At 29.0% G+C, this 16,336-nt stretch overlaps 2 protein-coding genes across 4 annotated transcripts; both read right to left on the minus strand.

Annotated features, from left to right (window-relative positions):
* Positions 1-823: 823 nt before the first annotated feature.
* Positions 824-5,097, minus strand: LOC137816534 (cyclin-A3-4-like). 3 transcript variants are annotated; one of them, XM_068619712.1, is made up of 8 exons: positions 4,532-4,918; positions 4,209-4,441; positions 4,043-4,118; positions 3,882-3,958; positions 3,743-3,776; positions 2,269-2,418; positions 2,058-2,192; positions 824-1,427 (listed from the first exon to the last, which is right to left on the minus strand). In XM_068619712.1, exons 1-8 carry the CDS (start codon positions 4,799-4,801, stop codon positions 1,260-1,262), a joined length of 1,143 nt encoding a protein of 380 aa, XP_068475813.1. In that variant the 5' UTR covers positions 4,802-4,918; the 3' UTR covers positions 824-1,259. The 3 variants fall into 3 exon arrangements, with proteins under 3 accessions (XP_068475813.1, XP_068475814.1, XP_068475812.1); XM_068619713.1 differs by lacking the exon at positions 824-1,427 and adding an exon at positions 1,448-1,907 and having other exon boundaries at positions 4,532-5,097; XM_068619711.1 differs by lacking the exon at positions 824-1,427 and adding an exon at positions 1,448-1,907 and having other exon boundaries at positions 3,743-3,958.
* A 3,072-nt stretch (positions 5,098-8,169) lies between these two features.
* On the minus strand, positions 8,170-9,693 carry LOC137816535 (peamaclein-like). The gene is made up of 2 exons (XM_068619714.1): positions 9,480-9,693; positions 8,170-8,619 (listed from the first exon to the last, which is right to left on the minus strand). Exons 1-2 carry the CDS (start codon positions 9,559-9,561, stop codon positions 8,435-8,437), a joined length of 267 nt encoding a protein of 88 aa, XP_068475815.1. The 5' UTR covers positions 9,562-9,693; the 3' UTR covers positions 8,170-8,434.
* Between the last annotated feature and the right edge of the window lie 6,643 nt (positions 9,694-16,336).

The following is a 16,336-nucleotide window of genomic DNA, read 5'->3' on the forward strand; positions in this document are numbered from 1 at the left end:
TTTTTTTATTTAATTTTATTATGAAGAATACTTAAACCTCCTCTGCAACCTACTAATTAAGAGACATGCATATTTTTTTTTCTTTTTGATTTCTTTGAATTGAAGAATGATATAATCTTCTTGGTGTTGGAATGTTTTAAACCTATCCAAAGCTTGATCCAACGATGGAGTTCGACTTCATTGATAGACTACATTTGAAAAGTGACACCCATCAACAACCTAAAATTACATGTTTTTGCCCTTTGAAAACCATTAAAGACCTAATAATCATTTTACAATTCGTATAATGAATTTCAGTATGTGGTTCTGAAATTTTACTATATACCGTAGGGGCCATTTCTTTTGCCTGCCTCTAACTGGATCAACACTTTTTAAGATATAGTTTTTTTTTGGTCCATCATTACTTTAAATACTAAGAACCTTTTACCACAACCAGATATACTCCACATACCTCCAACACCTCACCATGGACAAATTCTTCTTAGACCCCATGTTTTCATCCAACATGAATATACCCCTTTACCCTTAATAAAAAAAAAAAAACTTTCTTATTCTCTCCCACACTTCTTCCATCTTCACTGTTGCAGGAGCACCACCCTCTCTTGCTCGTGGTTCGTTTCTTGAGCACTTCCGAGCCCCTTTGCCGAAGATAGGAGAGAAGTGTGGAAGAGAAGAAGAAAGGCTTTTATTTATTTTTTCATTAAAGGAAAAAGGGTATTTTCACCATCCCACGGGGTGCAGGATGAAAACATGGAAGTGCAGGAAGAATTTGTCCTCACTATGATATGTTTACAAGATGAGCATTTCAAGTTACATGACAATGTTTAAATGTAAAAAGTAATCATTTATTTTTCATAAGTTTCTCATAATTAAAAAGAATAGTAATTGTTTTTTAAAATTAGTTAAAAGAAAATATATCATAGTCAAATGTACCAAGAGTCGGCAAGTCATTCACGAATACCATACCATTACTTGAAGTCTGTAACTCTTGTTCAGAAATGAAGCATGCCTTGAGTTATGAAAAAGGATTATGCTCCAATGCAAATCAATGGTGTTCACACAACTTGGAGGCACATCATCTTCCAAAATTACCCTGTTCCAAACTGTAATATATCCTAAAATGAAACTTCATGTCAAAGCCACAGATTTTTTTATGATCACTGTACTGCAGAACTGAGTGCCACAACATTACTCTACGGGGGTGGTGTCTCTAATTCCCCCAAGGCATTCTAGAGATGACTAACTCAGAAAAGACTCTTTTAACATACAGCATTTGTTATAATGGAATCTTTACTGGTTGTGCAATTGAGGGAATCACCCAGTACGAGTAACAAATTTGTGGACACCATGGCCAAACCTTTATCTAGAACACAACCACCTCGGGATAGTGGGAGCCTCAGTTTCACCAACCCCACTGCTATAGCGTGCTATTAACATAGACAGAGGGTTAAGCACAAATGACCGGTTATATTCTATTACAGATATTAGGTTCAGACAGCACAGACAAGGAACTACAGTACAGATCCAACATTTGTTTACTGATGGAAAAATTGATTTCTGAACGTCATGGATTGTCTATCTTAGAATGGAACTACAGTGAACACACATAGAACTTCCCTGTACATAGAAATTGCATATACTTCAAGGAATCTTACAAAGAACTTCTAATTGCCTAAAACCCTAAGTCCCAACATATGGGGTTTACCACATTTTTATACAAGCTCGATAACAAAAAGCAAGCTCCCTAAACATAAGCAAGTGCCACTGAAATAGTGAAACTCTTGTCGTTAGTGTTAGTGTTAGGAAATATGCTTCTTCCAAATCACAATTGTCTAAGATACCCTTGAAAATTCAAAAAAAGAAAGGGGTATCTCCGGAGGAGATGGTGTTGTTGCCACACATTTGAACTGTACCAAAAACATCCAATACAACTAGAATCAGCATATTTCTCCAATGTGACAAAGGGAATGAAAATTAATAGTGTTAAAAGAAGTGACTTAAAAAATATTACATCCTTTAAATAAATATATGGTAGCTGGAAAAGTGTAAAACATTACCTTATGCTGTTTGTACTTCTCTCTCACAGCTTCCAAAGAAGGCCCCCTCCTTCTGAGGTACAAGTCATGTATGTTTAGAATACATTCCTTCAAGTCAGCGGGTTTATATTTAGTGAGTTGGTGGAGGGCCGAATTCTGTAAAAAATTAATTTAGCAACATCCTCCACAATCCACATGGATTTCAAATATACACTTAAAACAAAATTATTACCCAAGGATGTGTCCTTGTGCTTAACATAAATCTTGCTAAGAACACAACAGATGCTGCCACCAAAGATGGTAAGAACTTTACACAGTAATAATCCAACAAACTGAGCTCTGCAAGGTAGCAGCTAAGGAACTCAAACTGGAGATCAGAAGTCTGCATAGTGGGATAAGCTTATAAACCAACTGATGAAAGCACGGTTATCAAAACCAAACCAAACAGTGTTAGTCAAGGTACTAGGTTAATAGGTGATCCGGTAAGTCATTGATTGAACTATAAACCAAAAAATATTAACTTCATAAATTTTATATTTATTTTAAAGATACACATATATAATATGTTATATACTCATTTTCACAAAGTTGTATAAGTTGAGAAAAAAATTTCAACTTCTGAGACTGCAGTGCAGGTTTAATGACTTAACAAAACAAATTAAAATGAAAAGTTACAGTTTTAACAAAATCAAATTATATAAATTAAAAGAGTAGCGGCAGCTGTCAGGTTGACACAGGCCTAAGTTCAGTAGGCTGTTTATCAGAGTAAAATACGAGCAGACCAAAGTAAACTAACCAATTCTACCGGTTGATCATTTTTTACTGTATCAACTACATAATACAACTAGTCATATAGATTATATATAGCATTTAATGCGATAAATTTCAAATAAAAATGAACCAATAAAATATCCAAATAGAATGAATGCATGAATGAGTTGGTAATTGGTAAGAAGAGTAATTATACATTCAGACTCTTTTCTCCTTTTTACATTCACCCTACAACTCAAAAAAAATTATTTTATTAAAAAACAAATATAAGGTGATATATTTTTTTAATAGTGATGTCAAGGAATATTTATTCTGATAAAAAACTATAGTAGCAGAATAATCCAATCAAATAAGACATGTTCAAAATTGGTTTTTCAAATCTTTTCCGTTTAACAAATTAAGTTTATACAACTTTTCAAACTTCTACATGAGAATTGATGAAACAGAAGTAAAAAATGATAAAAAAAAATCAAATTGTTGAATAGTGTATAATCTGTATCAATAATACAATTCCATTTACATATTGCAAGATACAAAGTGATTTAATATTCTAATTATCATATGAATCTTGATTGACAGCCGAGTTATATATGTGTACAAATTTAAATCATGAATATATACAATTATATTGTAAAAGAATAGGTTGTATACAAAAAATTTAAAATCGTAAAATAAGCATAATACTAAGTATAATTGGTCAAAGGCTTGCTATAAAATGACAAGAGAATGAAGAACACGTTCTGCAACCACAACACCCACTGCGTACATTAGATATGAAATCTAAGAAAATTATTTCCAAATTCTTTTGAATTGAGCAACTGAACAAAATTCTTTTCTTGGAAATTAACCAAATATAGAGTTAGTTGCTGCTAATAAAATCACTTTTAAGCCCGTGAATAAGCTTAACAAATGGGTCAAAACAATAGCTAACTTACATCAACACCCACTTGACCAACTCCACAGAATCTCCTGCACCACCGCAAAGCATACAGAGTGAACCAACAAGCCAGGAGAAAACAACTAAAACAAGACAAATCAACGCTACAAGCCCATAGAATCAACAAAGAAACACACCTCAAGAACGTCCTCACTGTAGGAGCACCCAATTCAAACTTCAAAGCCATCAATACATCGGCTTCCATATTCACAACCTTCACCAAAAAATTGTAAAAATCAGCAAAACCCAGAGCCAGAGAAATCAGTAACACCAACAATAAATGAAACACAAGAACCACCTCTTCCTTGGAGTATGTATTATCCGTAATGTAACAAAAGTCCTCCACCTCGGGTGGCTTAACCTCTTCATATTTCCTATTTGCAAAAACAACAAATTACTTAAAAAATGATCAATCACAACAACACAAAACTCACATCCAGATTTCATGTATTAGAAAAACTCACGAAGCAATGAGCATTGCAGCAACCCCAAGCAACTGCAATCTCTCTCTGGACAATACATTCAACGATAAAAACCTATCTATATAAGCCACACAAAAGTACAACGTATCTGAAACCAGTTCATACTCTTCTGCAACCTCAACCAACCAATCCACCAGAAGACCGCGCATGTTATCATCCACGTCATTCTGAACCTTCTGAACATAATCCGGCATCGGTCTCAAATTAGGAACAACCTGAGCCAGAAAAAGAAACCCTCACATCATTCCCAAAACGACACAGTTTTAACTATCACAAAAACCAACCATGAAAAACCCTAGCATTACCTCCAATCCGCAAAGGTACTCGTATATATCAGAACCGTATGGCCCACAGAGTTGAGAGTCGCTTCTTTCATCGATATTCTTCAGTTTACCTCTTTTCCGTTTCGGAATATCCGAAACGGAAACGGCGTTTGGAACATTCGTGAGGTCTCCCAAAACGACGCGCTTCTTCTTCGCATTTCCGAGCTGTTCGCATATGGCAGCTGCGGCTCTCTTCTTCGCCTCGCGCTGGGGACGCGTCGTGTTGCTTCTGTTCTCTGAGGAAGACGCCATTAGAGGTTTAATTGAGAGAGAAAGCAGAGCAAAACGTTTTTTCCCCCTTTTTCTTTGGAAATTTTGAGGAATAACACTTCAAGATTTAACCAAATTTCTGAATTTATGTTTTATATTAGATTAAACATTGATGATATTTCCTTAACTAAATAATTTTACATTCTAGCAAATAAAAGTATTTCCATTTTTTAAACAATTTTTTATAAAATTATTATTTTAATGTAATAAAAACGTGATATACAGAACTAAAAAAAAGTATGTTTCCCTGGTGTTAATAATACTAGTTTTATAGGAATAACAATATTATGTGTCCAAATAAATATTTTGTAAAAGCTTTTATATTTGAATTTTCATTTATATATTTCTTTAAGACATTTCAGCTTGATTTTAGCCCATTTAACTTTCTTAGGAAAAAATTACAATGCAACTAGTTGTTTAAAAAAACAAATTACAATTCTTAAAAACAATTCGTCCTAATGTTTAGTAGTTAATTACAAATTTAAGCCAATTATCGAAGTTGTTAATTGTACATGCTGACATGTCTTGGACACCTTTACTGAACTGATCGAGACATCACGCACGTCTAGACCGACACATATAACCATTAACGTTCAAATCAAGGTTAGTGAAGATAAACTAACATTACGAATTAGGTAATGCAATCATAAGTGTTATACATTTCACTAATCAAACCCATTGAAGTAAGTCCATTAAAATAATATAAATAACATGCATTCCAATGAACAAGGTACGTCATTATTATTGTCTCAAACACCCTCTTTATTGACTTGAGCGTCAAAGTGTCTTATGTAGGTAGTCGAAGGAGTAGCACGAAGGTGAAAAGGATCAAACGAAACCCTAACAACCTGTCAAAAGTAAAAAAGAATACAAAGATTTTAATAGTTATCTAGGTCTCATATCTAACAAAAATAATAATTAAAAATTTAAAACATCCACTTATATTTTTTCCTATGAAGCAATTATAAATTACTTAATTAGATAATACTACATTAAGTTTAGCTACTAAAAAAACATTATAGACCAAAATGTGAGACTATCGTTGTCATAGTACACTGTTTCACACTTGTCAAGTAATAAAAATTTAAAACAATATAAATTATATAAACATTACGAGAAGTTATATATTTACATACAAATATTTATTTACAAATTTTGATATATATGAATTTTTGTACAACCAGCTAATGTATTCATAGAAAAACATAAATTATTTTTTAACAAAATAATAGTAAAAATAATCACTTGAAAATGTTGGCGTCACGAGGAATATATGTTTGAATAAATTAATTCGTAGGTTTTACTAATGTCATCCGTAGAAAACTAATTGGCGTGTTATGGACAAATTCTATCCACGTATTAAAGGAAATACTTATTAAATAATTAAAATTAAGAAAATGAGAAAAACATCTTTGACACTAAAAACACACTAACACATTTCACAACTCTTTATAATAATATAATATTTAAAATAAAAAATAACATAAATATAATTAAAATATTAATTTTTTGAGTTGTTAAAAGTTTACGTGACTTACAAAAACTATGCATAATATAAGTTTTGATCTGGTTGTGACTTAATTTGTGAAACATTATTATTGAATGTTTTATGTACAAATGGATTATTGTATTAGTTAATATAAACTTTTAAGACCCTATGCTTGAGAGTGCACACCACCTATAACCTTTATATTCGTTTTTTCCATTCACCACGACATTCTTCAAAGAAATGCTTCCTCACATTGAGCTCCTCCTACTTTTGACATATTTTGTTGTTGTCAAATAGTGTGTTTATATTGGTATTTTCAATAGAGTTCTTATACATTTCACAACATCTTATAGGTTATATGAACATTATAATTGTTAACATCAAATTTATTATTATTCGGTGTTATTAACATAATTAATATTTTATTATGTTCTTTCAATTTGTTTTCTCTTATTACTTTTATTCCATTGTTTTTTATTGTTTTCTTCAATGTCCTACATATTTGTTGGTCACTCAAGATTTTGTTGTTAGTTGTTTATGAAGATTATTGTTGGTGTTGTAAAACAGAATCTAATATAGTAAAAAAAAAAAAAAAACAGAGTGTGCAAAACGAAAAAACAGAACATGCGCATAAATCTTAGATTTTTTCGGTGCTTCTATTGGAGGAGATATAGAAAACAAGAACATAGGAGTGTATGAGATCCTCTTCTACACTCACTTGATTTTTTTTTCTCTCTTATACAAATTAAACCCAATACCATTTCAAGTCCAACCCACCAAATTTTAATTAAATTTGCAGTTACACTTTTTACCACAATTTTTTCCCTTTTAATTCTTCCATTTTTATACATACAAATTGTATTACATTTATGTTTATTCATTTTATGTTTGTTATTACATTTTTAATACAATTTTTACTTACAAATTACACTTACTTATATTTTTTAATATTTCCAACTGCATTTTATAAAATCATTTCAAATTTTTATTATTTTTAATTTTTAACTTCTAATTTATATTTAATTTTATTTTCAAATTTTTAAAATAATTTAATTCTCTACCCAACAAAATTACATTCAACCTTACATAATTAAATAATTATTTTTCTCACATTTAATTTTTTTAACCAAATTTTTGAAAACATATTTTACCTATAATTTTTTAAAATTTTATTTTATTGTTCCACTCTCAACCGCTAAAAAAAAATCAAAACCCCCTCCCAAAAATCGTCCATAATAGAATCTTGGATAAAGTTTTTGATGTCAAAATTAGAAAATAACTTCAATATTATGATAATTTATTACACACTGATACACTCAGCTCCACTCCAACATAGACAATAAAAAAGAATTAAGTACTTACAAGTTGTCGTCATAAACCAAATTTCAGGATTTTTTTTTCCTGAAAACACAGAAGATGAGTGACAATTCGAGTCCTTAAAGACCAAATTTCAATCACCCACAAAAAAAACCCTTATTTCTTTTACTCCATTACGAAAAATAAAAAATACTCCCAAAATTTGACCCATATTCGTAAAAGCATAATAGAATTTGACTCTGCAAAAATCAAATTCTCATATGTGAACAATAAAAAGTTCTATGTTGAAAAATAAAATACACTGGTCGAGTTAGGGAAACTGTTTTCAAATTCCTATCTCGATCACCAAAACGATACCATTTTGATATTAAGAGGTTCGTGATAAAAAAAATCACTTTCAATCCAAAATTTAACATAGATAAAATTTTAATACAATAGATAGATTTATAGGTTCTTTGATGCCGAATTTTCTCATTTTTTTATTTACTCGATTCATTCCTGGCAAATTATAAGGTAAATTTTCAAAATTTGCAAAGAAATACAATTACGAGAATTGACTTTTATTAATTAGTGTACAGAAACCAGACAAAGTTCACATAAAAAAGAGAACGAGGACCCAGTTATTCCCACTCTGGTCATGCACAAACACCAGATACAACTTCAGTGACCAAATTTCTCTCTCTCTATATATATATATAATACATAAACACAGAAAGAAGCAAAACCTAATGAACTAAGAAGGGTCCATGGTGTAGTAATATCTCTGAAGATGGAGTTACATGCAGATGGTGTGGAAGGTAAAAAAAGAATTAAGGGCACTTTCCCTTGCCCTTGGAGTTCTTCATGTCCCTGTAACAAGGGCACTCGTGCTTGTTGCCATAAGTGCCAGATGGGACACACTTGCACTTGCTGCAGCAGATTCCGCAGAACTTCAAGCACCTGTCCTTCATCCCTGCCTTAGAGCACCTCTGCGCGCACTTGGAGGCACAGAAACCTGATTCCAAGGTTAAGTCAACATCAAAATACAATTAGCTTTCACTATAACTCTTATTTAATCTTTCATCAACATCTGTTACTTTTTATAATAATTTTTTAATAATGAATAAAACATTATATAATTTAACTGATTATAAATCTCACTTTACAAATAAATTTTTGATGAGTCTTTAATTTGTATCAAAAGTGCATCAGTCTAACTCAAATATCTCAATTTTTTTAGGTTATAGTAAAAGTGGGAGGAGAGAGCAGTTAGAGAGTTTGAGTCTTTCGTTAAAACAATCTAAAATACTAGTAATTAACTATTGATACAAAATACTATAATAAATTTTAAGATTCTATCTGAGTTTTAAATTGTTTATCTTTAGTCGAGAGAGTTAAAGGATGATAATAACCTATGTTTAGGAACAAAACAGAAGTTAATTTTAGAGATTTAAACGAAATTCAATTTATTTATTTTTGTTTCAAAATATAGCAATAAGATATATTTTAAGGAAACAAAATTCATCATTTATAATTAGAGAATCAGATTACTTGCATAAAAATCCTTGTCAGTGAAGATCATGTCAACCTCCTCCAAATAATAAATCTAACACAAGAACTTGCACTGCAAATGTCAATGCATAACAATTAAACCTATCATTTACAACAATAGTAAGAAGTAATTTCTAAACATAATTCAACTATATAAGTCGATTTAAAAAGTGAATTTTAAACATAATTTAATCTCATAAAATAAACTAAATCGATTTAAAAATAATCAATCCACTTATAAAATAAGATTTGTCAAAAACTTAAAAAATAATTAGGTATTATAATTGTGTAATAAGAGTAGAAGTAACTGAGCTTAAGGCATACCAGAACCAGCAGATGAAGCTTGGAACAAGGAGGAGCTGAGGAGAAGGCAAAGAAGTAGCATAGCAGCAAATGACAGCTTCATCTTGGTTTCACAGTGTGGAATAAGGAGAGGGAGAAGAAGAACTGTGTGTAGTTGAAGAAGGTACGTAATAATTGATTAGAGTGGCACACACTACAAACTCTGATCTGAAACCTATGGAAGAGTGAGGCAAAGAGTGGGGCTATTTATAGGAAGAAAGGCAAAAGGGTAGGTGAAAAGTATGACAAGAACAATTTATTACCCTGATCCAGTTGAATCACTAGGATTCAAAAACACACAGCTGGCTACTGGTTTTGGTTTCTGCGTACCCTTTGGCTTTATTAACCTCAAACATTGAAATGGTTACTTGTCCCCTATATATGTGTGATGGACATGGACGTAGCATTGCATGTTGAGATTGCAAAATTTTCCACATTCATTGCATTCTATGAGCTGTTTTCTCTTCCAAGAAACACCACCATGCCTTTCTTTACGTGGCTACACTTTGGTCCCTCCACCCTACTTTCTCTCTCTCTCTCTCTTGTTGCAAAAATCTTTAAGGTCATAACATTAGGTGGGGCTTTTTAAATGTCAGATTCTGGCACTGAGTGATGCAAGAGCTTCGAACACTTCATCTACAAAAATCTCTCTAACAATCAAATTTCAAAACCACTTCTTTTCTCCTGATCAGTAGCCGCTTGTTTGTTTCTGTTCATCAACTTTTTGCGAGCATAGAAAGTGAAAATTCAAAAAATAAAATATTATTAAAATCCAGAAAATAAAGTGGAAAAGCTTGATTCTTCTTTATTTGTAAATATGCAAAAAAATTATGAGAAAACTATAGTTAAATGTACATTTTATAATTATTAAAAATTTACATAATATTATTAAAAATTTAAATAATCCTTAATTTTATTTGTATAAAATATTTAATAATATTATTAATAAAAATAAATATAGTTATTTATATAATATTATTATTATTAAATATAAAAAATAAATATATAAATTAATTAATTATTTTTTATTATTCAAATATTTCTATAGACAAAGTGAATTTGTAAACTTTTTAAAAAATTAAAAAAATTTACACAACAACTCACAAATTTCAATAAACTTTTTTACAAATTTACTCTAACATACTTCAATTCGAATAATTTTATTTTTCTCTCAAATCACTCCAAATTCAGTTACTCAAATCTTTTCTCTAATCTAAATACTCTTTGGATTCAGTTAATCATCATTGACTAATGGATAAAGGACATAGTAATGACAATGTTACACTACTCCTTTTTGGTTAAATAATTTTAGGATAATGAATGATTGATATTTTTTAAGAATTGGACTTTAATTTAATTTTATAAAATAAGGTTTGTATCTTCAACATATATTTATAAATCATTTGATAGCGGTATGATAACTTTCATAAGTTTAACAAATTTTTATTATAATAAATTTTAAATAATTTTCATACTATGTTCTAATTCAATTTTATAAAATTTATGTTTGTCATGTAAATTGGAGAAAGATAACAAAATTAACAAATACACAAATATGATATTGTATTACAGAGAAAAAGCCGAAAAGTGTAATTAAATGTAACGTGGATATAAAAAGTATGGTAAACAAAACAGAATCTGCGATCATGTATTATCTTTCCCAAGATAAAAGATCACGAAAACAAACAAAGTATAATGTTTTGGTGTGTAAAAATATCAGTGTCCTACTGCCAAATGCCTCTATTTTAAGTCTCTTCTTTTTTTTATCAAATGGTGCAGTGTTGTATAAGGAGAAGAGATCATTTTGCATTGGTTAATTTATATGAAAAGTTTGTGGATTTCAGTTGCCAAACTTTTCACACTTAAACTCTTATATTTAATGGGAAAGTCAACTTGATTGGTAGATTTTTCTTTTATATTTTTTCTTACTGATAAGTGGTTAAATTTACGTGTAAATATTCTTTTTTTCGAGGCAATGATTCTTCTTGATCACACTGCACACAGACTCTTCACTGATTTTTTTCTAATGATTTCCTTTTCATTCAAATAATATATTTTTCACCTTTTTTTTCCTATTCATCACTTTCCACCCATTGATCAAAAGAAAGATTAACTCGTTGATTTTAGGCGTTTTAATATTTTTATTACTTTAATTTTTACACTCAATCCTTTTCATAAAAGACAATAATTATGTTCAAATATCACATGATTGAGTAATTTTTATTTTACATAAATTTAGATATATTTCATAAAAAAAAGCAGGTAAGATGAGTAGCTTTAAAGCTTGTATCTTACTAGCTCGTCCAGTTCATTGAATGAGACCAAATCAATATAGTTCTTTTATTGACATCAAATTAAAGAGTTCAATATGTATTTGAATATTGAGTAATACCAATTTTACTAATTTTAATAAACATAAAACAGATTTTCCAAATATTTAATGCATTTTTCATATATAAAGTTTGAATTCAATAAATAGTAATTAAACAAAAATAATCCAACAACAAATTATTTTTATTACTTTTATTTACTATAAAAAATTAAAACTACACATTAATTAATAAATTATAAAAAAATAGTATATATTATACACTAAAAAATATTAAATAAAAACTAATTTTAGAAAAAAATAATAATTAATTACTATATTAATTAAATTAAATACTATTTTAAAAACTAAAAAAATTATTGATATATATCTTAAATTAGTTTTTATTATTAATAAATAATCTCTACTGTCTAATTAGTTATCAAGATTTTAGATACCTAAAAAATATCCTAAAAAATATTCAAATTGATAGTTAAAATCTTCTAACTAAATAGATACCAATTTAAAACTATATATTAATAATAAAAACTATTTTTTTCTAAAATAATATTAGTGATTCTCTTTTAATAGATAAATTCATAATGTATTCACATAACAATTTTCTCTAAAGTATATCTAGTTAAGATTCACAGTAGATCTCTATTCACTTTTTGTTCTTACCCTAAAATCTCCTTTCTCAATGTAGGGCACACACTTTAGTTTTTCCCTCATGTTACATATACAAATGGTTTTTATTCAAGATTAATTAAATTTATGTCTAAAATCAACAATACCACAACGTTATTAAAGAGGGTAGCTTACTAATAAACAGAAGTTAAAATTATAATTAAAAAAATAAGTAAAATACTTCTGTAAATGCATATATCATATTTTGTAAATGTAAATATCTTATTTTATACACTATATAAGTAAACAAAAAAAATCGTATTAGAATTGTCTTATGAACCACCAAATATCTTAATTGGCCCACCAATTTAACCCGCACCCGTATTATATTGATGGTCAACCTATAAAATTTCATGTCTCAAACCAACCTAACATGTTATCAAGTCATTGGCAAGCAAAAATAAAATAAAATTCAATACATAATTTAAAATTGAGATCATGAGATTAATTGGACCATTTAAGTGGAGAATTTGGGGAAGAAACACTAGAAAAATATTCACTAACAAACTAATAAATTATAATTTAACAACAGAAGAGAATTTCAGACAACTTTAACTCGAAACCTCAAAACAATATTATTCAATTTATTATTTTTATACAATATGAAATTCCAATTCAAACTATATAACTTTAACAATTCTGAAAAATGATATCCATATGCTTAATGCAAAAATGGTTATAATTTCAAATATAAGTTTAAGTTTCATCTTATGTATAGAAATTAGCAAGTTAAACAATATATACACACAAAAATTCCATATACATATGTTAATTGAGATTTTTAAGTTGAAGATAACATCAACTTTTTTTATATTATTAGTCTCTCACCTATTAATAAACATTTTTCTAATATTTCTCTTTATAATTGTTAACAAAGATAACTTTTATACTCACAAATATTTTGTTGGCATGATAAAAACAAATCATTGGATCAAACTTTTTTTTTCAATTGTCAACTAGCCTATTTATCATCAATTGATTATTTGATAAATTCTCTAATTTTATATTTTAGATTTTATAATTAAAAAAATTTCAACCTAATTCAATTTTATAAAACCAATTTAAAAGATAAAAAAAAAATTATTGAACTTAGTTGTATCATTCTATATACATAATTTTTGTGATTGTAATAGTATTAAACTAGTAATAGTGATTTCTTAGTCTAGTTAATTGTATTGGTTGATGAGACAAACTAGAGGTTTATATAGCATTGCTAGCGTATTGACCGCTTTGGTCAGTGTTTTGTCACAATTTTTTTTTCTTAAAAGGCACCTTGATGAGTTCGAGGAAGAAGAAGTATATAAATTACTCTTAGTTTCGACTCCTAAACGATGTGAGACTATATTGACATACTAGAACAAGCTCTAATAGAGGTCTAAGAGGAGTGGATTCTCCCTAACTGAAAAGTTTTTTCAACAAATAACGTTACTATTCTAACCTCAAATCTGAAAGATAACATCGATAGGATCAATTACCGCATTCAATAATAACTAGAAATAGCGAAAGTGGTGGGACATGGAATGGCATGGGTACAATTTTGGTGTTTGTGAAGTCTCTAGATCTGCAAAAGAGAGGATGGATCCACCAAAGGATACGATGGTTGCTTTGCTTGAACAGTGTGTTTGGTATTAAATAAGATGCTTCACATGATGTGTCGGTGCCAATTGTCCAATTCATTTTACCTTCTCATATGCCTCCATCACCAAAACCACCTTCTTCATTATTAGAGTATTTAGTACAAAATTTGTCACTTCAATGTCTCTCTCTTTCTCTCTGTAGTTCTAGTTTTAGTTCACCACCACTTATGAATTGGACTCTTCCTTTCTGTTCTTTTCAAAAAACATATATAACAGAAAATAAAGCAACTTTTGTTTGCTTTCCTTCATTAAATATTTGGTGGTTCCTAAGTTCAATCTCTGCCTTAAATACCGTACTTAAACTACTCAATCTTTGTCATGCATAAGATATTTTTGTTGTTTATTTGGTGTTTTTTTACAATGATGGGGTTATTTTTTTTTTTTTTACTAAAATGGGTCCGTTAAAAAAAATTACAAATTTAGGCAAGTCGTGCCTAATTGGGACGACTTCTTTACGCACGACTTCTGCCATGTCATACTAAAGTCGTGCCAACTTGGTACGATTTCTGCCCTGTCATACTGAAGTTGTGTCAACTTGGCACGACTTCTGCTACGTCATAATTTTTAATTTTATTTTTAATTTTATTGTTTATATATTGGGTAGTAAGTTATATAATGTTAAAAATTAATTTTTTTCTCATCATTACGTGTTCTGTAAAATCATTACTTCTCAAGCTATTTATTTTGCAAATTCACAACAATAATTCTCTATTTATTTTCCAAATATAATAATTTTTCATTTATCTATTTATTTCCAAATTCAATAACAATTTTCTTCATTTTTTAATTAATCAAATAATCAAGTTATTGTATTACATTACCGTCAAACATGATCCATACATTATTATCCAATTTTTTGTTCCTTAAAACTAACACTCTTAGAAAATTATGTATCAAATTAATTTTTAACATTACATAACTTACTATCCAATATATAAATAATAAAATTAAATATATATATATATATATATATATATATATATGACGTGGCAGAAGTTGTGTCAACTTGGCACGACTTCAATATGACGGGGCAGAAGTTGTGCCAAGTTGGCACGACTTTAGTATGACACGGCAGAAGTCGTGCCTAATTGAAACGATTTCTGCATATGAAGTCGTGCCGAATTGGCACGACTTGCCTAAATTTGTAATTTTTTTTAAACGGACCCCATTTTAGTAAAAAAAAAAAAAAAAAAAAACTCATCTTGGTAAAAAAACCTTATTTGGTAAAACTTACACTACGGGTATTGTGAAATAAATATGTAAATGTTAACTTATCTTAACTCATGGATTTAGAATTTTAATAAATTTTAAAATATTAAATGAGCATATAAAGTATGTTTATCTCATTTTCTTAGTGAAAGAAGGATAATTTTCAAAAAATATATTTGTAAAAGACTATCCAACACTTACGTAAATAAAAATTTTAAAAAAATAATAGTGAAAAAAATCTAATTTATAAACTCTTTGACCTCATGAATAAAGCTAAACAACATAAAAAAAAATATATTTAATCATACACTATTCGATCTTATAAATACGGAGATATTATTATTCACTAATAACATGCAGCTATTCGTAAATCTTGCTTATACAGAGAAAGTAACCACCTCCACGTATCCATGAAGTTCGATCTTATAATTAATACTGAAACGACCGTTACTTATAGTAAAATGTAAATATATAAATACAATCTCTAGGATTATTATTATTTCATTTATATTTTCTTATATTCTTACTAGCTTAAACGTCAAAAAGTTTTTTTTTAAGTGAATATCTACTCGTTTTTTACTATTAAAGTTTGAGAATCCGTTGAGGAAGAAATTGACTACTTGCTCAGCTCGAATTCACAACATCGGATGACTTGATCTCAAGCATGGTAAGACAAATTGCATTCTTTATGCTATTAGACTAATAAATACTTAAATATTGTTTTTGGGTCGATGAGACTTTGAGTGTTGAGCTCGTGGATTTAGCTTCAATATTTTAAACAATTGAAATATACTCCAAATATCAGTATCTCATATGTGTACATGGAGATAAGCAAAAGAGTATCTTAGTAAATAATTTGAATAAACATATGTATAATTAGTTTTTTTTCTTATGTTATGATCATGGCAATCAAATCTGTGTGATTAAATTGCATGTGTCCTTGACTTAGTCTTAATATCCTTTTTCCTTGTATCCAAATTTGAATGTTGAATGTTGAA

Source organism: Phaseolus vulgaris, chromosome 1, assembly GCF_000499845.2.
Source record: "Phaseolus vulgaris cultivar G19833 chromosome 1, P. vulgaris v2.0, whole genome shotgun sequence".
In the NCBI taxonomy this organism is placed as follows: domain Eukaryota; kingdom Viridiplantae; phylum Streptophyta; class Magnoliopsida; order Fabales; family Fabaceae; genus Phaseolus; species Phaseolus vulgaris.